At 41.0% G+C, this 22825-nt stretch overlaps 1 protein-coding gene across 1 annotated transcript in view; it reads left to right on the forward strand.

Annotated features, from left to right (window-relative positions):
- lhpp (phospholysine phosphohistidine inorganic pyrophosphate phosphatase) overlaps positions 1–21317 on the forward strand; it is a 32474-nt gene extending 11157 nt beyond the window's left edge. Inside the window, exon 7 of the mRNA XM_084740401.1 lies at positions 19921–21317. Within this exon, the coding sequence (XP_084596527.1) occupies positions 19921–20014 (94 nt within the window). The 3' untranslated portion in view covers positions 20015–21317. The remainder of the gene's footprint in view (positions 1–19920) is intronic.
- Positions 21318–22825: the final 1508 nt, after the last annotated feature.

Raw genomic sequence — 22825 nt, forward strand, 5'->3', positions numbered from 1 at the left:
TCCATATTAATTGAACTATTTAAATAGTGCCACAGAGCTCTGCTTAATTTTAAATTTGGATTTTTAAACCTAATTTTGCTAAACTTTGATTAGAATTTAAATTAAATTAATCTTAGTTGATATGTCTTAGTCAATCTTAGTCAGTCATATTGCAGCACAAGATAACAAACTTGTACAAAAACTAGCCTTTTATATCGGATGCTGGTTGAAGAGGCTGTTATGTTTTGAATTTATTGCTGCATTACCTGCTTTGAATAACTCGTGCATAGTATTTGTGCGGAGTAACAGAACACACTTGTATTTGTGTGTCGGAAACATGGCCGGTAAAAGGAAGTAAAATATGTGTGCTTTAAATTAGGATTCATGGCCCTAAAGTGAGCTTTCGTTTATTCATTCAGCATAGACACCTCTTAATATCCCAGATCTTTCTCTAGACTGTAAACATTCCCTGAGAACAAGAAGAGAAGCAGCGACAGTTTTTCCGTGGGACTGCGAGAGAGGAGAGGACGTGAGATTTAACATTTTTTAGCCAAACAGGCGCAGTGAACCCAGGCTTGCTGGGAGCAGCTATAAACCCTCAGTCAGATCTGTGAAAACACAGCTGTTTCCAAGTCAACCAGATGCTGCACAGGCCTCAGGCTTGGAGAAAAGACTGCTTCAAATACCCCAGGCCCAGTGACAAGACAGGAAGGGAAAAAGATACAAATCACAGACAAATCTAATCATATCAGCTTATTTTAAAAAGCTTTTGACATACTGTTAGTCAGGGAGGACAGCATGAGACCTGAAATTCTTTAAGCCTAATTTAGATCTGTCAGATGCTCAGACTTTTTTGTGTCTGTTTTCTTAGTGTCTCTGCAATAAGCTCTTATTAAAAAAGATGATTCAAGGTAAATCTTCAAAGTGAATTCATCAACTTGTTGGATACCTGTATGTAGTTTGCTGAAGGAAAAAAAAGTCCTCACCTAGTCAGATGGTCTTAATTCTGTTAGAAAAAGCTAAATGCAATGAATGCACGTTATTCTAGTCATGCACAGGAACAGTGTTTCACATATACTGGACAAGCTCACTGTATTTTTTCATGACGGCGCAGTACATGAAAGTGCTTGTTATGTTATTGCGATGGCTCCTGCAGATTAAATTCAAGAGCAGAGGCTGAGCGAAGTGACAGCGCGTACCAGTAATGGCTGCTGAGCCTATAGGCGTAATATAGGGGTAATTGTAATAGGGAAGTGCTCTGCTGGCAGTGAACTCTCCCTTGTTCTTAAATAATGAGTGAAAGTTAGCGCACTTCCCTCGGGGGAGCCAGAGAGCCCTTTGCTCTTTAATGTAGAACAGGTTTGAAAAAGAGGGGCCTACACCAAAAAAAGTGGTTTGAAATTAGACTGGGAGTATGGAGATCTGACTGCTGATGTTAATCAGCTGCATGGGAACAATCTGCAGATACTGCGGTCTAGTCCACCCCCTGCTCAGGCTTTCAGCTCTCAGTTATGTTATTTTAATCACAACATTAAAGCTGTAAATCAAATCCCACTACATTAATACTGAATTCTGTCCATTCCATAGGATATCTAAAACTGTTGCCCATTGAAACTCCTTACCAAATGCTTCGTCAGTTGTTGATAATTTTGATAAAGCTCTGCTGTCTACTTTCTGTAGAAAAATGTCTATTAAAGCTTTATTAATTGATTTTTGGCCTCTTGGGAGCAGTGGAACAAGCTGTAAACACCTCGTAAAGTTGATATGTTGAGCGTGTCGGCAAACAGTTTCCCATTTACGCACCCAGCAGTCAAGCAACGTTAGTATTAATTCTGTGTCGTGTTTCTGGACACCTGGCGAATTGAAGTCCAATTTTCACCCTCCTTTTAGCTCTGATTTGGTCTCCATCAACTCTTGAGGGAAATATCCGGCAATTTATCAGCTAAACGTTCCACAAGCAGCTAGTCGCTAACTTTGTCTGCCATTTGGTACTGGGCAATCTCCCTCTGTGGCTGCGTCACTAACCCTTTTCAGATTAAATGTAGCCATTTGAAATGTTGTTAATACATATTATTGATTAGTGCAGATTAGGGCTGCACGACATAAAAAAGTAATGGATTTGCGATTTAATGAAAAAGAAACCACGTGTACCACATAAAAATGTTTTGTTCATGAAGATTTTTAGGCCAGGGTATCCATGCACCACTAAGGTACGGTACCTCACTCATTTTCCTTTTCCTTTTTTCAAAAAATTGTGATTTGTGCAATTTGTATACTGTATTTGGCCATATTGTGATCTTGATAATATTACGATTAATTGTGCAGCAGAGTTCAGATTTTTTGTTTTTTAATTTTTTTCAAAGAGTGGGGAGTTTTGACTGATTTTGGAAAGAAAAAACTGAGAAAAGGTGTCAGCTTGGCATCAGTGTCAGACAATGTAATGTGATACCCAACCCTGGGTAGAACTTCTCCATTTTCATGGTGAAACTGTTCTGATACTGACAGAGCAGTCAGATTATGAGTATGACGTCCTTGTTTTCTCTGTCCTGCGGCTTGATCTTGTATGTTGTCTTTTTCGATAGTCACCTCCCTCGGTCTGTGGCCTCGACTGGTCCCGCGCTCTTGTTTCTGTTCTCTTATCTTCAAGGAACTGCACCAGCACAGAACTTGGCAGCTTTGAGGCTTCATGAAAGCTTCACATCGTGCTGTTCCTTCATGCACTGTTTGTTCACCAGTTTAATTGCTCCAGCTAGCCGACACGTCAGTTTCTGAACCTTCTGGTCTTTGCATGCTGTCTGTCTCTCTGTGTATCTGTTAGAATAAAAGAAGTTGGACGTCAGGGTTTTGATTTAAACATACTCCCTCAGTATTGACATTTGTAATTGTGCTGAGGAGAAAACAGTGTAGTGATGTGTCAGATACTAACACAGTATTGATAGGTATGCTGAACGAGGGCCAGAGAGTTAGAGGAAACCCTTACTGGATTCCCGTTGGAATCTGGCAGAGTGCACAGCAAACATTTTCACACAGCAGCAGCGATCTTCAGAATGGTTTACATTGTAAACCTCTCCCTGTGGCCAACGCTTGACTGCTAATGTGAGTGTTGGGAAACTGTTTTCCAAGCAGGCCAAGCCAGATTGAACGTCTCCAGAGAGACCAAGTCCCTGATGATAGAAAACTATGGACCAGTTTGCCGAAACCGCACCCTGGTTCGTGCCCTTTCAGTCTGCGGCCGTCACTGAGGGACGCTAGCAGGAAGTGAGCATTACAGGGGGGTTAGTAGCCATGTGATTGCCATGCAGATTAGTTTTCCTTCAGTATTTTCTTCTGTGCTGTGGGTGGGTTGCACTGTGGAAGAGCATTAATGCCAGGCATAAGGGACAAAAAACAAGGAGGATTTTTTATCGAGAATAAAGTCAGCTGTCATTAAGAGGGAGAGGATTTTCATTTTCAGAAGAAAGGTGAACTGTAGAATACAGTTTGAGTGGTATTTCAACTTAATTCTCAACATTTTTGCTTTAATCTCAAAGACCAACTGTTTGTTTGATGTTTTTTTTATTGCATGAATTGATTGTATTAGTGTTTATTGGCTTTTCGTCAACTGTAACTGCCAGCAGTGGTGTATTTACAGTCACATCGCTGACTTTAAATTTCACAGAGGAGGCTCACTTGAAATACAGATGGCCATGTTTTGTTTTTAAAAGCAGCTAATGTGCCATCATGTCATGTTTTGACCTTAACTACCATTCTATTTCTGAATCTCCACCACATAATTTGCTAAGCATGACACATTTCTTTGTATGTTTCTAAACACCAGACATTTTTTATGGCAAATAAAGAATTGTTCATTATATGAATGATCAATGTGTGCATGCACACAAGTGTTTTCTGCCCATTTTTCATCCTGCCAGTAATTTTATTTTCTGGAGCATAACGTGCATTACAGTCACATGATGCCACTTCCATGGTTCCATGGTTACGTACTTTTAGTGCCCTTTTTTCATATCATGACTGCTGTGAACTGTGTGACATGCGGTATAAGCTATAGGGGTTAGCACACACCTTATCAATGAAGCTGTTATACTCATGCAAAAACACACATATGCACACATGCAGTATTGTGCACAGAAAAACACCAGTTAGAACACTCAGCTCTCACCAGATGGTCTCTATGCAAATATTCATGGCTATCACTGTAACTGCTACTCCTGTAATCAGCATCATTAGAACCAGCAGGTCGGAGACAGATGTAAAATGAGCGTCAGATAGATGTGGTTTAATACCATTGTGAATCATCTAATGTGACCTATTAAGTCTTCTTTATAGACATCAGGCGGTGATATTGGATGGTGCAGCTGATGTTTGTGAGAGGAGGTTTTAACAACTTAAGACAAGCTGCACTCTTAACGTCTCGTGGCACCAGTAAACTACAAAAGTGTGCTGATTGATCCACTTCAGATCAGGCCTGGAGAAGCCGTCGGTGTCCAGCTCGGGCCGAGTTTGTCCCTCCAAGCAGCCCAGACTGAGCCGACTGGTCGAGTGGCACATAACCTGTGATTAGTGGGGGATATCCAGAACAGATTTCCACTGGTCCTTGTAATGAAGTCATGCAAATAAAGCCATTATCAGTGCGGTGAATAGAAGGAAGGACTGCTCATTAGGAAAGTAAATGGGCCATCAGCATGAGCAAACAGATTGTAGGAGTGAGGTAAAGCTCCCACGGTGGAAAGAACTTTGCTGTCAGCCTAATACAACACAGTGTTCAGGACAGTGTCATACATTTTTAATCACTAGAATAATATCATGTTAAAAAAAGATATAGTCACAAGTTAAATTGTAATCTGACTGCTAAAGTGGCCTCACGCTCGAATTTATGCTTCTTAAGTCTGCATATGAATCATTTGCCGGGATTCAAATGTTACCAAGATGTATTACACATTGTTGGTTTAATGTAACTTACACAGCAGAGGATCTGAACATAGACTGTCTCTGGAGGTTATTAATTTCAAAACTGAATCTAGCAAAAAAAAAACAAACTTAAATTGTACTGCTCCGTATGGCAATCCATGATGGTGATGGTGATATATCTAGAATATAGTGCAGATATTTTGCAATTATAGGACCAGTGTGTAGGATTTAGTGGCATCTAGTGGTGAAGATGCAGAGTGGGTAGGAGAAATTATGGGTGTCATTGTGCTCATTATTTAAAAAGAAATGATTTGTACATCAGTTACTCACCCCATGTTGCCTTGTGTTGCCTCCACATAATCATAGAAGAAATCTAAGACGTGCTATCCAGAATTCTTGAAGTAAATGCCACTCCCATTTTTAATATAACTATATCAAAACATCCATTTAAAAACTCACACAGTTCACATAGTATGATATGAAGTCTTATTTTGCTAGTTGTACACTAAATACTTAAATACTCCTGGCAAAAAGCCCTGAAGACAAACTAGTACTACACTTGTTGTTTAATTGTTAACTAAAGCTAAATAATTACAGTCACTCATGCTTATCACATCTGTTTGTCATGTTAGTGAGGTAGTCAGCTAGCTAGTTTGTAGCAGAAGTAAGAAAGCCTTGTTTTGATCCATTCCCATTTGCCCTGTTAATAATACTGCATGACAGTGTTTATACGAACTCAGCACTTCATGTATCCATTTCAGTTAAAAGCCCTCTAGCATTTCAGTGGCCAAAATCCTTTCAATTTCTCAGCAAGGCTTTTAATATGAAATGTTTGAAAGAGTGAGAGCAGCCAAGAAAAACCTGCGACACCTAGTGGTAAAATTTGGTATTACCGGTCCGGTTCATCTTAGTAACGGTATCTGTGAATATGGCTCAAAGATGATCTGCATTCGGGGGTCATCATCAGTGGCAAAAAAAACTTGACTGGGGTAACCCTAGACTTATCTGGAGGCAGAGGTTGGTTTGCCCATTCTGGGCTTTATTACATATTTTTGATTATTATATTCCATTTCTGCCATATTCTGCCAATAAGGCCCCATAAGTGTTACTCTGGACTTGCATTAACTTATTTATAGCTGTGTCTGTTTTCAGTGCAGTTTCTGCTTTGTATGTTTTAGTCTTAGTTACCTTATCTTGTTTGTACTAACACTATTTGAAACATGTAATAAGTCCGTTTTTATTGTTCTGTGTACACAGGGCGCTTATGCAAAAGAGAGTTAACAATTCTCCGCCCTGAATAAATACACTGGTTGAATGATTGACTGAGTGAAAGGGTTCATGGAAAAGTGTGAACATTTCACTGTATTATATGTGTGTCTACAGAAAGGTGATGCTCTCTCTCTCTGACATAAACAGCCTATCAGATCTCCTTTCCTGTGAATCAAACAGACACTAGACTGAACGCAGCGCAGCAGTGTTAGGTTTATGGATGGGCTTTGTCCTCTGCAGATCTGTGACACTGAACCTTGACAGGGCGACTGTGCATGGCTGTGGTTGCAGCCTAATCTCCTTTATAAACTGAGCGCTGCCCCTGGGATGGCTCTCAGGTACATACTGTATTTCAGCCTAGCTTATCTTTCAGTCCTCCGCTGGTGTCCTATAGCCTCAGTCGCTATGATAATGCACATGGTTTCAAGTGTGTGCCCGTCAGACAGGGAGTGATCGTCTGTAACGTATGTGACCTACCATATTTCAAGGCTTTGTTTGTACCGACACGATTATGAAATCTCCTTTCACCCGTGATGATGCCTTTAATCGTCTTTTTGGATCACACTTTTGTAGAACTGGATTTAGTGTGTCTGAACAGGTTATGCTTGAGTTGCACTTTCTCTGTGCTGTTGCTCCGTCTTGACCTTTGTGAAACATTTTTCTTAATAGATGAGAGCACTGGCATTTTATAATGTCTACCACAACAGCGCAGTCCCACGCCCCATCCTGTTAACCTCAGTTAGCACATTAGTTTGGTCTGTGTGGGGAGGAAGCAATGTTATCTCATTTCACTCTTCTCCACTGAGGCTGTGGGCTGTGAGATTAAAAGCTTGTCAGCTACAGTATTTCTTAATGTGTCATTGAGGTCCGTTTGCCTCTGCACCACCACAGAGACCCTTTACTCCGAGTCAGTGAATCATACGATGTGCACAATATGGCCTTTGAACTGGTGCAGAATCTGCAGGGGTGCTCTTTTGTGTTCAGGTCCCACCGGATCATCAGAGGAACTGAAATCAAGAGCACTGTGACCCGTTGGGTTTTGTTTGTTCTGTGGCAAACAGGCAGAATGAATCAACAGTGTTTGGTTTGTTTCTGTTCTCATGGTAAAACACTGAAGTCCCACAGCAACAGAGACAATATATAAATAATCATGTATGTACACTTGTAGAATTAAGGGTTCCAGAGGAGTACTTCTTGAAGGGCTGAGGTTCTACCCAGATTTGTTTTTGAAGAACCTTTTTTTTTGGAGGAAGGGTTTCTCTGTAAGACTAAGGGTTCTAACATAAACCATTTTCATTCAAAGCACCATAGAAGAACATAGGAATTCTTCTACAAGAATATAAAAAGATTCTCTGAAGAATCCCCTGATTGTTTTCTAGAGAAACCCCTGGGGATATAAAAAGGTTCCCAGTAGAACCCCATGGGTGAGTTCTAGATAAAACCATTAAAATATAAAAAAGTTATCAAGACATACCCCTGAGTGGGTTCTAGATAAATTCCATGGAATATAAAGAGGTACTCGATATAACCAACTGGGTGGGTTCTTGTTGGCACTCTTAGAAGGTGGAAATGTTCTGGATAGAACCTCCAGAAAGGGTCCTGGGTGAACCCATTACAGCATAGAAAGGTTTCCTGTAGAACCACTCAGAAGGGGTTCTGGGTGACAGTTTTCACAAATGCTTCTTGGAATAACCCTTTATGTTGGGTTCTAGGTAGGACTCTCTGAAAAAGGTTCCAAATAGAACCATATAAAAGGTTATAACAGGAACCAAAAAGGGTTCTCCTATGGGGGACAAGCCAAAAAACCTGTTATATAAATCCATGTATCTCATATTGTCATATTGTCGAATAGGTTTCAGTCATTCTTGTATCAACCCTCGTTTCAGTGCGTCCACTTATCTCTGACCAGCCTCTTGCAGCAGGGCCACTGGCAGGATATTTTGCATGGCAAAATAGGAAAATACATGTTGCATAAGGTTTCTATTTCCACTGCTGGATTTCCCTCCTTTTTAACAGATAACACATGAAAGCTGGCTTTTGTTGGTTGGATCTCTTTCCTGGCTGCATGCTCCCACCTTATCCTTTCTTGTCCAGAGGTGGGTGGGTTGTTCTTTTCAACATCCTTTGCGGTGCCTCAGGATAACAGCAATTAAAATTCTCAGAAATAAATAAACTTTGTAAATGCATACGGGTGTTAGAATTTAGAATTTGTGCCTTCTTACTTTCTCCACACCATAATGGATTATCGGGTTTGCGTTAAAGGCAGCATTTACTTCAGTTCTATACAGTCCCCCTAATTAACTTAGAGGCTAAGCTATGTTTTCATCCCATTCTCATGGATTGGCATCGGGAATGTAAACACAATCAATTCTGGGAATGATTTCCTCATCCAGACAGCACTCTGTTGTTGGCTTGAGACCCAAAGCTGCTCTGTCTTTTTTCCCTTTGTCTCTCTGTTCTTAATATTTACACTCATATTCCTGTGCTTCCAATATAATATTCCACTGACAACATGAGTTTTGAGTATCTAACATTCACTTCTTGCTCACAGAGGACTCACAATGGATTGATGGATTCAAAACAGTTGCAGTGGATTCCAGTGGTATCTAAGACACATGGCTGAGAGTCCAAAATATGCATAGTAACTTCTGAAACAACTACTGCAACATAATCCACTTTTCTACTGTCCATTTATATGCTCAATATATTCCAAGTACCTTGCCAAAATATGGTTAAACACAGCCATATTTAGCCAAATGTGGGTAAACACAAGTATGGCTATGTACACAGCCATATTTAGCCATTTACTGTGTTGCTAGCATGGTTTGCAATTAAGGGTTATTGTTTGCAATGAATGTAAGCAAACACAATTACATGCAAAGGTAAACACCAAATTGTAATAGTGATATTTTGCAGTATTTGGAATTGACCTAGCATGCAAGTGGACACTGGAGAAGCTGTAGTAAGCTGCTGTAGTGGTTGGGAAAATTGGACTTATAAAACTCGATTTCCTAACTGGGTCATAGTTAAAATCCATTGAAACTCCCTTGAACCCAGGTTCATTAAGATTGTTCTCATTTACAATGACAAATGCTGCAACATCTTTCAAGCCAGACAGGCAAACTTGACAAAATAAAAAACAAAACAAAACAAAACAAAATTTGCCATTTTGAATCCAAAATAGGTCACATATGTGATTCATGCAGATCCGGTGAGAAACAATTTCAAAGCAACTTCCCCAAAGACAACAGAGTGTCAACATCTAATGCTGCAGATGTGCATTTGGATGTGCGTGCATCAGCTGTCAGCAAAAGGGAGGAGCCACCTGTAGAGATAATCAGATGATCAATTTGCTGCTAGTCACAGTGCAGCGTGAGCCTAGACCACTGCTCTGTGACCTGCTGTGTGGGAAAAGCCAAAACAAAATTGCAACAGTATTATTATACGAGATGTTGAAAGACTGTAGACGTGCCAAGAAAGAAAGACCACGTGAGATGAGTTGAAGGTGCGAGCGAAAAACCGAGTTATTATTGTGCTTGCAAGAAAGGCTGAAAGTGTGCAGGAAAGACCAGTTTATAATTGTGCGTGTGAGAGAAGTTGAAGGTGTGCAAGAGAGACTGAACTATTATTGTTCAGGTGAGAGAGGGTGCTTGTGAATCCGAAAAGTCATGAGAAATTAGCATTTTGCAGTAATTAAAAAAATCTGCGGGGAGAGCATACCCCTGACCCCCCCAGAGGGTCCTTGTTTTTCTCGGCTCACACATCCTTGTCACTTTTTTCACCCCTAAACAATGTCAATGCCTGCAAGCCCTCCAGAGATAAGGAATGGAGTACAAGAATACCCACTGTAACAGATAATGACGTTACTGTGACCACACATTACCCAGTTATAAATCTGAGAAAAGTACTACAAAGCTAAAAAGAGAGTAGAACTCTACAGCATCTTGTTCTCTTACATTCAGACTATGTTTTGAAGTTTATTTAAATCAGACATAAGATCAGAACATAACAGGATACCACATATTCAAGATGGATGTGGCAGTAGCTGTACAAAGAGGTTAAAGAGCTTCATGACACTCCACTGGGTGCCCGAGTCTGGCCTACCATCGCTCACCACCCCGGAGTGACAGCTTCCTCTGCCTGCAGGCTCCTCTAAAGCCTGCCGTGCGTTATAAGTCAATGAGATATTAATAATTAACCAGAGCTTTTTTCACAGTGAGACTAGACTCCCACGGCGAGACAAAGGAGCCGGCCGGGCCTTGGCCACTGAGCCCCTCGACGGTACTTTTCCACCCCTGAGAGAGAGAGAGAGAGAGAGAGAAAGAAAGAAAAGGAGTGAGAGTGGGAGAGAATCGGAGAGCTAAAGCCCACAGATGGCAGGCTGAAACATAGCACTGCCTCTTAAATACATGAACACAGGCTCTTAGTCGTTTCAATGGGGATCCAATCCCTCTTGCAATTACCAATAGACAGCCTGCTTGGCTGGGGGGGTTTGGGCCTTTGCCTGGTTTCTGCTGGAGCCATTTTTTCTCCTAATGGTTTGTGTGTATGTGTGTTTGTGCTGTTGCACATGTGTGTTTGCATTTGCTGAAGCAGAAGCAGGTGACTCAGCAGTCCCTTACCACTAACAAAACCCTCCTACACAGTGAGATGCAGATATTCACACACACAGATGAAGGCTCAGCAAGTCATCAGCGTTACAGCTAATAATATCACGCTGATGAAAAGAGTGTGGTTAGATCTGGGTCACATGAAGCTCTGCATATTGAGCACAATACCGACAGGACAGCTGTGAAATGATAAAGGGAGTTTACTTTTGTCAGAGTTTGGTCAAATAAATAGACATTAATATAAGGGGAAACTGTCTAAAGCTCTATGGTGACTTCTTCATAGTGGAATAGTAACTTTCAATTTTTTACCACTGATGTATGTGGCACCTAGAGGATGTTGTGCAATGTTTAGTTTACCACAAGACCTTTAAAAAAGTATTGCACTCCTATAATAGTGTGTGACTCAAAATGGAACAGCTGAAAAAAGGAACAAAATCGATGCAGCAGAACCAGAGATATTGTCTTTTTTTTTTTTACTCCATTCTTCATTACTTACCCAAATCTGGTGCCTGCATGAGCGCCGTCAGTCGATCAGTCATCAGATTCAGGTGTGTTATGCTAGTAGCAGCTAATAATTTTGCTTGCATCGCCAGCTTGTTTTAACAACATGCTCTCCACACCCTGTGATATACATCACAGTTGGGTGTGGTCACAAGAACAACAGGCCACACCTACATGTTTGTGGTCAAAAGTTTAACAGTCTTAGACCTTTCAATGTATATCGGTAATCCACACGTTAGCTATGGGTAATGAACAGGGCTGGGCAATGTGCAGAAATAGACACAAATATATTTGTGCACTGGCCCCACGGGCCACCAAAAGTATAGCTTTGGTGGCCAAAATATATTTTTTTGTGGCCAAAATGTAAGTTTATGTAAAAACAATCGAGAAAAGATGAATTAATGCAACTTAATGCAGCCTTACTTGTGTTGTCCACTTTCCCTCCTTCCAATGAAAAACAAGTTAGACTTCTCAGCTAGTTGAGGCAACTAGCTGCACATGCTGCAATACATCACCATGTGTGTCATATTCTGGCTACTAGCCCGCCTTTTGTGTTTATAGTAAAGCTACTCAAGCCTTCAAAAAGACATCAGTGGCCCTGACATATCGGTAGGTAGCCAGCAATGAGTACTGTTCATTGGTTTTGTAGACTGTTGAACCAAAAGGCATAAAAGAATCGGGATGTTTGTGGAAGTGTAACATTGTGTTGGGGATATATAATATATAATGTGGGGATAAAATTTGGTGGCCAAAGGGGGCCAAGAACATCATTACTTTACTGTAATGCAACTTTTCAAACCAGGAAAAGACAACACTTAGGCCATATCACCATATAATGACAATATATATATATATATATAGTCACATATCTCGATCTGGATATAATATCAATATACTGTCCAGCCTTAGTAATGAATAAACAAATAACATTGTTAACTAAAAGTATAACAAATACACTAAAATAGCAGTAGGCAATGAATAAGGAATTGAAATAGTTTAAAGCTGCTACAAGGAGTTTTAACTGGCTTTGAAACGGTCTTCATTTATTACTGATGCCTCTATATGACCTACATAAGCAAACGAGACCATTATTCTTAGTTCTTGCTACTAGAACACATTCTATTTGAAATCAAATTAAATGAGTCTGTGTTTACATTTTCCCAGCCAAAATCACAAAGAGACATACTTCAGCAGTTATTTAATAAATGAACAAAACAGGAAACAAAAGAGCAGAAAGTAATGAATAAAGAGATGAAATAGTTAGCTAAGAGTAAGATAAACAGTTAAAATAGTTAACGTAAGTAAAAGTAATGGATAAATTACCTTTGACATCCAGCTTCTGCCACTCCAAATAGAAGTACAAATACAGTTAGTCATGGCAAACCATGGACAAGTAAGTAGTATGAAAGAAATAACTGTGACAACATCCACAATTGATGTGAATTAGCTTCCAGTTTATAAGCCATTCATAAGAACATATTTGGAACATCACGGTTGTTGCAGATGAAGAGGCACTTCTGCTTCTAATCTGATAAAGCCGTTGAGAACTGGTGATCAAGAGGTTGCTTTAAAGGCTGATCAAATCTATTACAGCAGACATTTGAAAATGTGGACTGTTATGTATGCAAGATTTGTAGTTCGGGAAATAAAAACCTGCAAAGACATCTCGTCCCTTTTAGTTTCTCAGATTGAAAGCGAAGGGTTATGTGTTACGTCCTGTTCGTTCAGCCTCGGATGTGTGTTTGTGGTCGGGAAGGACAGAAAGTTTCCAGTGGGTGGTTTTGACAGCGCAGGATTCTCTCACATACGCTCACAAACACACAGGAGGTTTTCAGAAAGCTCAAGGATGGAAAAAAAATCAAGTGCCTCTTTATGCTGCAATCAGGGATTCCCCTGTGTGTCCTGCTCGATTGGAAAGAACCGTTAATATGTGTAAAGTGTGAAAAGCATACCGCAGCTGTTTGCTGATCATGACTCAACATTTTACACCCTTTTGTACAGTGAAGTGATAACGGCTGCTGCGTGGCCACAAAGTCAGCAGAGGATGTGAAGGCTTCAGCTTAGCATCTGTCATTTCTGTTGCCATAACATGCACGTAACATGGTGGTTTCCCCAGTTCAGTTGAGCTGTTTTTCATAAGCGGTTGCAGCTGTATTATTTCAAGGGAGCTATCAGTGTCTTGTTGCGGTTCTGTAAACACCAGGTAAAAGAGGAAAGGGAGCAGGAGAAGTGGATGATGATAAAACCAGGCTGGAACATCTCAACTGGCCGGAGTCATCGCCTTTTTGAGGATCCTGATACGCCATCCATCTCTCCCCTGACCTTTTTATTTATAACAGAGCCAGTCAAAGTGCGATCACATTCTCGCCCTCAAGGCCAAGACTCCTGCAACGTCACCAAGCGGCTGAAAACACATGCGGCTACAAACCTCCTCCTCCCTTTAGGGTGAGGGGAGGAAGCTTTGTCTTGTGTTAGTATCTTATGTCACCCACAAGGCTTGGCTGAACATAAAGGCTATAGTTATCGTCAGGCCGTGTTCCCCTTCGGGTTATGGCTGTACAGTATAGTCTGCTTCAGTGTGAGAAAAAGGCAGTGTTTTGGCTGACGGTCCCTTCACTAGTCTGGTATGAAAAACACACCTCTACACAATGAACTGGCTTCAGTGTTTTTCCGTCACTTGCTGGCAGGTTGCGTCTCTCCCTTTCAGCATTGTCGTAGTCCTCATAAATGTGATTCCTCGCTGCACGGCCAGGTGACAACACACATTACAAAACAGTCGGTGTTCCAGTTTTTATTCATTTATGGCAGAGGATTTTACACAGAGGAAATAACACCATCAAAATGTTAAACCTAAAGAATTCTGTATTAAGATGATTTGAATGAATGTTAGGTTGTATTCATGTTCCTTCCCCTCCCTACTATGTACCCATAGAAAAATTCATGCTCTGATTTGTTATCAAAAACTTTAGGGTTTTGGAGATTTCTGTAAGAAGTGCAGTTTTTCTGTGATTGGATGGTGAGCACTTCTGTTCCAGGGATCGCTCAGAGATCCCCTTATTGTCAAAATTTTGACTAAATTTAGAGCTGCCCTCCCAACAAGCTAGCATGACAAGGTTTGTACCAATGCATTCCTTAGGTCTCCTTGTTTCATATGATGCCAGTATATTTGCATTTTAAAACTGATCCTGCCACAGGCTCTGAGAGAGAGTAATGTCAGCCGGGGACGTGGACGTCCCCACAGAATTTGTAGAGGTTTTAAGTTGCCTGTTTGCAGTTTTCAGTGTCATATCCTTGTTTGTTAGCTAATGCATGTAATCTCTGTTCCTTTTTCATTGCAGTTTGTCAGTGTGGCTGTATACTTTCGCTTTTATTTTAACAAAAGCACCTGCAGTTTGGGCTGATATGGCCTCTACTTGTCTGCTGTGTGTTGCTTATTACTTTGAATCCTCGCACTGCTAATTGCCAGACATCATTTATCACTAACAAATATTAGTGCCAGTCTCATGGGAACTATCTCTGCAGAAGTGTTTGTAATCCTAAGTTGTAAGTTCATGATGAGGCAAGTTATTTCAAAGCTTTAAAGTTTCCTGAAAACAAGATAGTTCTGTATGTTGAAATACAGCTGTTGGGAAACACAAACTGTTTCCAGCCAAGTTTCCCAAAAATTGCTCTGTATGCCACTGTTGTCAGACCAAAACATTGCTTTGAGTGTCACGCATTGTTGACTCAGGTTGAACTTTTCATCTCTGCCCTCATGTATTTCCTTATCTGCTTTATCTGTACTGTGTCAAGCGAAAGACATACTCAGCAAAGGTGAAGAGGTTAGGAGAGAGGTGTAAATCGAAATTGGGCACATGTGACACTTTTGCTTCCTCCTGTGCACGCGTGTGTGTCTCGGTGTACGTGCTTGTTTGTTAAGCATTAACCGTGGGAAAAAGTGCCATGCCTTTCACCCCATGGTCGGCTACAATGACAACCCACCCTTTTCCTTTATTTCTGAATCATACCTCATCTCTCCCACAGCTGACTTTCACACACACTGGTGCACTCTCTGTAAAGTATGAGTCATTCGTATCCACTTTCATTTCATGGAGGCACGGCCTGTCCTTATAAAATCTATCTCCATGTTTTATAGACCCAAGCACCATGTTGTATTTCTATCCATATGACACTCTAAGCCACTATAATCTTATATTGCCTCAGCAGCATATGCCTCATACGATACCTATATTTTCGTATCCAGTTTGCACAACTGTTTAATCCACTGTCATGTCACGGCTGTTTGAGGGGATTCGAGGTGTGTACAGCTTGCACCTGTTTTTAAAACACGTGGAAGAAAACTATTTCGATTATTTGTTGACTGATACAATCAGTGATTTGTCGTTTGGAAAGAGAAGGATGTAGTTTAGGAGTGGAGTCCTGTGAAAACCTACAGGAATCCAAATCACAATACAGCAGCTAAAAATAGGGATGCACCAATCATGTGCAAACACCTCATCTAACCCTCCCCTTCCAACACTATAGGGCTTTGAATTCGAAACAGATACAGGAAGTGTTGAGTTTGTATGAACAACGTAAATGCAGTAACATTATCAGAGCAAACACAGGGTGAATAACTGATATACAAAGTTTGTTGGGAGGTGAAGTGTTCCTTTAGGTTAGCTTTCAAGTGACAGTGCCACCAACTCAGCTTTCAATTGGCTTACGTTTTTTGCGTCATTGATCAGTTTTCATCATCAGCAACTAGAAAGCACTAATCCCAATGTCCTGGTTGGATGTTTTTGCTGGATATAAGCCGATAACGATCAGTGGCCAATCAACCTGGACAGCCCTTCTTAAAAGGATTAATAGTATTACAGAAACCCAGTTTAGGGCTCTGCCTAGGGATCATTTTCATCAGTGTTTAAACTGTCATATTTTTTCTGAATACTCTTAAATTTAGTGTATAAAATGAGAAAAAAGTAGTGTAAAAAGCCATGTGCAGGTTCCCAGATCCCAAGGTGATGTCTTCAAATTGTATGTTTCGTCTGATCAGCAGTCTAAAACCCAAATATATTGAATTTTCCATGTTTTAAAGCCAAAAAAGCAGCAAATCTTCACATTTGTGAAGCTAGAACAAGAGGATGATTTGTATTTTGGATGATAAATTACTTTAAGGATTAATAATCAAACTCATTGTCAGTTTATTTCTGTCAAATAGCAAATTCATGAGTCAACTAATTGTTTCGCCACTACCCAAATTTCTCTAAAATTCAGCTTCTCTAGTTCTTTGCCCACACGCCCCAAATCTTGTGATGATTGACCAACTTTCTAGTGAAGTTTCTCAGCATCGTGACAGCTGTGTTGAAATAAATTCTTGGCTGCCTTCCACCTCCTACCTCATGGCTGATCTCATCCGTGAGTGAAGGCTGTGCAGTGTCCACCTCAAACCTATCTCTTCACGTGTATTGATATTGCTCTGACCTGAAGGACACGCAGCGAGCCGCAGATTACCTCACTGGTAACACTAGCTGCGTTGTGCTGAATTTTGCATGGTCACATTGACCTGGTTACTCCTTCATTATTCATGGCAATGGGAGGAAAGCAGCAAAATGAATACACATGCACATGCATGCATGCATATCTGAAAGGCGGAGGCCATGAGAGAGACAGTGTGGTCGATGCTGTTGGCTTCACTGCTTGAAACATAAGAGCCATGTGACTAAGTTGCTTGTGTGTTCGTGCCTGTATGTGCGTGTGTGAACTCAATCAGTCCTCGGGCAGAAAGGGGTGTGGGAGTAATCCAGCACAGGAGACATAACACCCGGACCATTAGCAAACCAGCTCACATAACCCAAGCACTGTGGTGGCTGACAGACATGCGTAAACACATGGCACCGCTTCTCCGTATTCACCGCAGCCTCAGTATTCAACACCTCTCTTCTACCCCCCCTCACCCCCGCCACCCCCTCTGGCCTCTTCTTTCTGATGCTACACTTGGGCGGCTCACAAATATTTGCCATGGTCCTCTGCGAGCTCTCAGAGGGCAGGATTAATGGTGGTGTGTGCCGCACACCCAGGGCCAGACAAAGCCTCCCCATCTGGAGCTTCAACCCGTGACTGGGGAACAGAGGCAGCTCACAGAGCCTGGTCAAGGCAGCCCGGGGAGTGGGGGGGTGGGGGGGGGTCTATAGGCACCACTTCATAAATGAGCAGGAGTCCTGGCCAGTCCTGCGGATGAATGAAGGGGGCGTCTCTGTCTTTTGATGTGACAGGGGAGGAAAAGGGTCCTGCATGCCGGCCTGAGTCTGGTGCCACGCCAAATGGATCACATTTCCCCTACCAGCTGATTAAACAGCCATATCTACATCCTTCACTGGGCCCTGAGCCAAACAATGGCAGCAGCCACGAGGGAGATAGGCAAGGCTGCCTTGTGCCTGTTACAGATTTCAACTATTTTGGAAAACAGGTTGAGACAAAAATATCGTGGCAGCCTTGACCAGTGGTTTTGATGTTTTAGGCCCGTGACGTTTGTCACTATTAATTTTTTTAATATTCAGATGTAGAAGCACAACAGTTCACTTGATATAGACCTGATACATTATCTGTTTACATCATACTGTAAACATAAATCAATCTCATAACCCATCCCCAATAAACAGATGTAACATAGTACACATGATGACTTGTGGCCCTTTAAGAATAAGCTATGTCTGCTGGCTATCCCACGTCAGATGTATGTCTACAAGCTGTGAGCAGTTAAAGCAAAGAGCACATTTTGCAATACTTTATTTTTTGTCTTTTATAATGAGTCCAAAATGTGTCCCTGTTGTTGAAGTCTAGAAAAAAAATGGTTTCATGACAGAAAATGTCAAATCCAACCACATATGACAGTATAATACAAAACACAAAAATAAGGTCTGATGCAAAGTTGTCATCATAGACATTTTTGTCTTGGTTCATGTCAAACTGTCATAACAAAGACATCTCAAACAATGACAACTTGGAATTAAAAATGATTTTAATGGACCTAATGAGACATTCATAAGGCCTCTACCATAACCATGTTCATGACAGATGTCATGATATAATTATGATGGTGTCTTGACAGATCACATCACTTCAAATAAAGTATTACTGCAAAATTTTCTCATCTCTGAGATTTTAATAATTTTTAGAAGCCTGAAGAAGTAAAACTGCGCAATATTTGATAAGAAACGTGCACAATGACAGTGCTAACATGCTGATATTGGTTGCTAGTATTATGTGTAAAACCTGAAAACAAAAAAAACAAACTGAATTTTTTGACCTGATGATGGTATAACATGAAACATCAGGGGAATCCCAAAGTAATTACAATTTATCCAGAAGGGAATATGAATATCTGTACCAAATTTCATGGCAATATGTCTCTAGTTTTTGAGACATTTTAACTCAAAACATAAAGTTCCTGTGTGTAAGGATTACAGGAACTTATCAACAGAATATGGCAGAAATGGAATATAATATTCACAAGCATGTTTTCTTCAGTGTAGAGTTTTTGTTACCTGAGAATGGACAGAAGGCTTGGGCCTGTCTTCCATTGAGGCTGCCATGTTCCACCACCATATTTCTACAGGAGACCACTGGCTTAAGATGGAGCCTTTTTCACAGCCGCAGGAGGTTCTCCTACATGTTTGGAAGGGGAGGGTTAGACGAGGTGATTGCAATTTGCAACCCCACCAAGACATGCCACTAAATCCTACACACTGGTCCTTTAAAAATGTCAGCTGTATGATGGCAGTAGAAACGAAGAGGGATTCACTAGAACCGTTAGGATACATCATCTCGGAACCATGAATGTCTGTACAAAATGTTTGTCTGGAGATGTTGAGATATTTTACCAGATCAGGAGATGCTAGATGAAAAGTCAGCGCTTCACCAAAATCATTAACTATTTATTTATATCAACATCTGAATCCATTAGAATGGCAAAAAAGTAAAGCTTGGAGAAGTGTCAGTAAATATCAATATGATGCAGAAATATATTGTTCTTTTTCTTACAAACTTTCTCAACAGTATCTTGACACTGCATCCTTTCTGGGTCTCCAGGTTTGACTGGCATCAAGTTACCAAATTATTTTCTTGGTTTTATTTTAAGTAATTGGATTTTTTGGAATTAGCAGTTCTCATTAAAATCCCCAGTTGGTCTGTTTTTAGTTGCCTTCAGATATATTAGAAAAGTCTGGAACAGTGTGTGACAGCTGGTGATAGAGACAGAAAACATGCACTACCCTGCTGGGGCTTTTGGCAAGCAGCTGCACGGACACCTTTAAGTGTGAAGATATCAACACAGCAAAAACAAAACACTAAAAAATATAAAATTGTATTTTTTTTCTGTTGATTGTGGTCTCCGATAGTCATTCTGAAATGATGCAGACCCTGTTTATTACCAAAAGCTTCCCCTCAAGCTTAAACGACATGGCCTGTGGAATAATTCTGCTTCAGGCTTTGCCTTTCCTGAATCCTCTCAGACCATCGTGTCCGCTCTGTTCCAGTTTATACATTGAGTATTGTTAATGCGGCTGATAGCATCAAACTGCTAGTCCTTCTTGTTTACCAAGACGGCTGTTTGTTCCTGTTTCTCCCTGTGCAGCGTGTCGTAAAGAGCGTGCTTTTGCGTCTCCTCCCTCAGGCCCAGTGACGAGAAGGACCCAGCGGTGACGGCTGACGGCACTGTGGACAACCTGGCCCAGGCTGTGGACACGATCCTCGACCAGAGGCACTGAGAACAAGAGAACTCTCCATCTCCAAGAGTTGCCTCCACTAGGAAGAGTGTACTGCATTGAGATAATTCAAGTAACTCATCAAAGCAGTACAACAAATATACCATCCAAAAACACACACCTATCTGGTGCTTCACATCGTGTAACACAAACTAGATTGAAGTGACTGACTGTCACACGGCCTACAAGAGATAGTTTTCAGCTCTTTAGAGCTGCACTGTGCATTTGTCAGTACATGATTGGCGTAGATAAGATACCTCAAGTTGACATGAATGTGCCTGTAACCAGCTGCTGACTGACGGTTAGAAAGGAGAACTAATGCTGTGTTGAGACTCTCTGCTTGTGTTGCACTAGTAAATTCTGTGCAGAGATACTGTATGTAAAAACGGTTTGTAGTCCAACTGGACGTGCACAATTTAAATGTAGCTGCAGTGTATTTTAACATACACTAATTAAAGGGATGGTTCGGATTAGTGGGGTTGTATGAGGTACTTATCCATAGTCTGTGTATTACCTGCAGTATTTGGTGGTCGACACGCCTCCAGTTTGGAGAAGCGGCAGGTATCCCAGTGTAGCAAGCTAAGAAATGTGCTCATGTGGACAAGGTCAGCAGCAAAACTTATTTTAGCCACCTAAAAGAAAGTTTAAGTGTATGCTATATTTTTTTTTTGCTGCTTCACCTTGCTGTCAGTCAACCTTAAAACTCCTGCTCAACCAGACTCCATTTGCAGTAATTTTACCTCACAGATTGCTGGTCTTCTGCTGCCTCAGTTGGTTGGGTTGTGTTATTGTGTGACTTAGGTGAATCTAAACTATTTAAAACACCGAAGGCGCACAAATCACAAACTAACAAATCGAGGCAGTGCAATGCCTGTGTTCTGCAAGGTAAAATTACTGTTTTTACTGAAGGAGTCTGGTTGAGTGAGGAAGAGCCATATTTGGCTTACATAACAGCAGTTTACAGTTAGAAAAGTCTGTCTGACAGCAAAGTAAAGCGATGAAAATTCTAAATATAGCGTACACTTAAATGGATATTGATGCCATGCAGGTTTCTCATCAGTGTATCTGCATGTGGGGGCATATCGACCACATCTCCTGTAGCGAATACACCTGCTATGGATAAATATCTCATACAGCCCCACTTCAAAAAATCTGAACTGTCCCTTTAATTTAAGTAGCCCTGTAGGTAATATTGTTGTTGTTGCTCACTCATTTTACACAAAACATGCACAACCTAATAAGGCAGTGGGGAGCTGTCAGTAATACAAGTACTGTATTGTAAAAATAAAGCTATTTAAAGTGAAAAGTCTGTGAGCTGTTGAAAACATTTGTCTGCCTTAATTTTCCAATTTGTCCGAGCCATTGTCACAGAACTTTTTGTTTTTTTAAAAAAGTAGCTCAAGGTCTCAAAACACTGGGGAAAATGTAGCCTTGGCTCTTGTTGAAACTGGACTTCATATCAGTGCAGCTTTTGTTTTACAAAAACAAATCGCTGGAAATGGGAAGTGAGCCGGTCTCGGAGATGATAAATGCAGAAGCCGGCAGAGTGTGATGAATTACGGTGCCGCTCGAGCTCATGTTTCCCCCTCTGTAAACAAAAATGAAACAAGCTCTCCATCATCAGAGTGAAGAATCACAAATCTACAACTGCTTATCTTTATTTACTTGACTGTAAGCCGGCCCTGCTGGGGGATTGCCCTGTCATCTTTTCATTGTTAATCGCTACTCATTAGACCCAGTGCATTCATGTCAGTATCTACACTCTTAAATAAGGGTTCCACAAGGGTTCTTCCTGAAGGGCTGAGGTTCTACCCAGAGCCGTTTGCTTCTGGAGAGCCAGAAGAGTTTGTCAATGGCTCTTTGTAAGACTAAGGGTTCGATTAAGAGCCCTTTTCACCCAACGAACCCTGTTTGGAAGAAAGAGTTCCTCAAGGTTCATTGAAATCCTTGAAGAACTTTTTCATCATAAAATATAAAAAGGTTCTCAGTAGAACCCCCTAGCTGGATTCTAAATAAAACCCTGGTAATATAAGATTGTTTTGAGCAGAACCCCCTGGCTGGGTTCCAGATAGAACCACTGGAATATAAAAGGGTTTGCTGTAGAACCACCGTGGTGGATTTTAGATAAAACCCTTGGACTGTAAAAAAAGTTCTCAGCAGAACCCTGTGGGTGGGTTCTAGATAAAGTCCTTGGGATATAAAAGTGTTTTCGGCAAAACGCCCTGGTTGGGTTCTACAAAAACCCTTGGAATGTAAAGGGATTCTCAGTCAAATCCCCTAGGTTCTACATAAAACTCTTGGAATATAAAAAAGGCTCTCAGTAGAACTCCCTTTGTGGGTTCTAAATAAAACCTTTGAAATTAAAAAAGGCTCTCAGTAGATGGGTTCTAAGGTAAAACCTTTGGAAGATAAAAGTGTTTTGGCAAAACGCCCTGGGTGTATTCTAGATAAAACCCTTGGAATATAAAAAGGTTCTCAGCAGAACCCGGTGGGTGGGTTCTAGATAAAACCCTTGAAATATAAAAGGGTTTGCATAGAACCCCTAGAGAGGGTTCTGAGTGGAAGCATGGCACTAGAAAAGGGTCTTCTCTAGAACCTCTCACAGATAGTTCTAGGTATAACTCTTTATGTTGGGTTCTAGGTGGGAACTCCCTGAAAGAGTGCCAAGGGTTCTGCTAGGAACCAAAGGGGGTTCTCCTGTGGGAAAATGCCCAAGAACCCTCCATGGTTCTAGCTAGCATCTTTATTTCTAAGAGAGTGCAGGGAGGTTAAATAAAATGAGTAGGGAGAAAAATTGGTTATTGGTCTTTGGTG

Source organism: Lutjanus erythropterus, chromosome 17, assembly GCF_056507025.1.
Source record: "Lutjanus erythropterus isolate fLutEry1 chromosome 17, fLutEry1.hap2, whole genome shotgun sequence".
NCBI lineage: Eukaryota > Metazoa > Chordata > Actinopteri > Lutjaniformes > Lutjanidae > Lutjanus > Lutjanus erythropterus.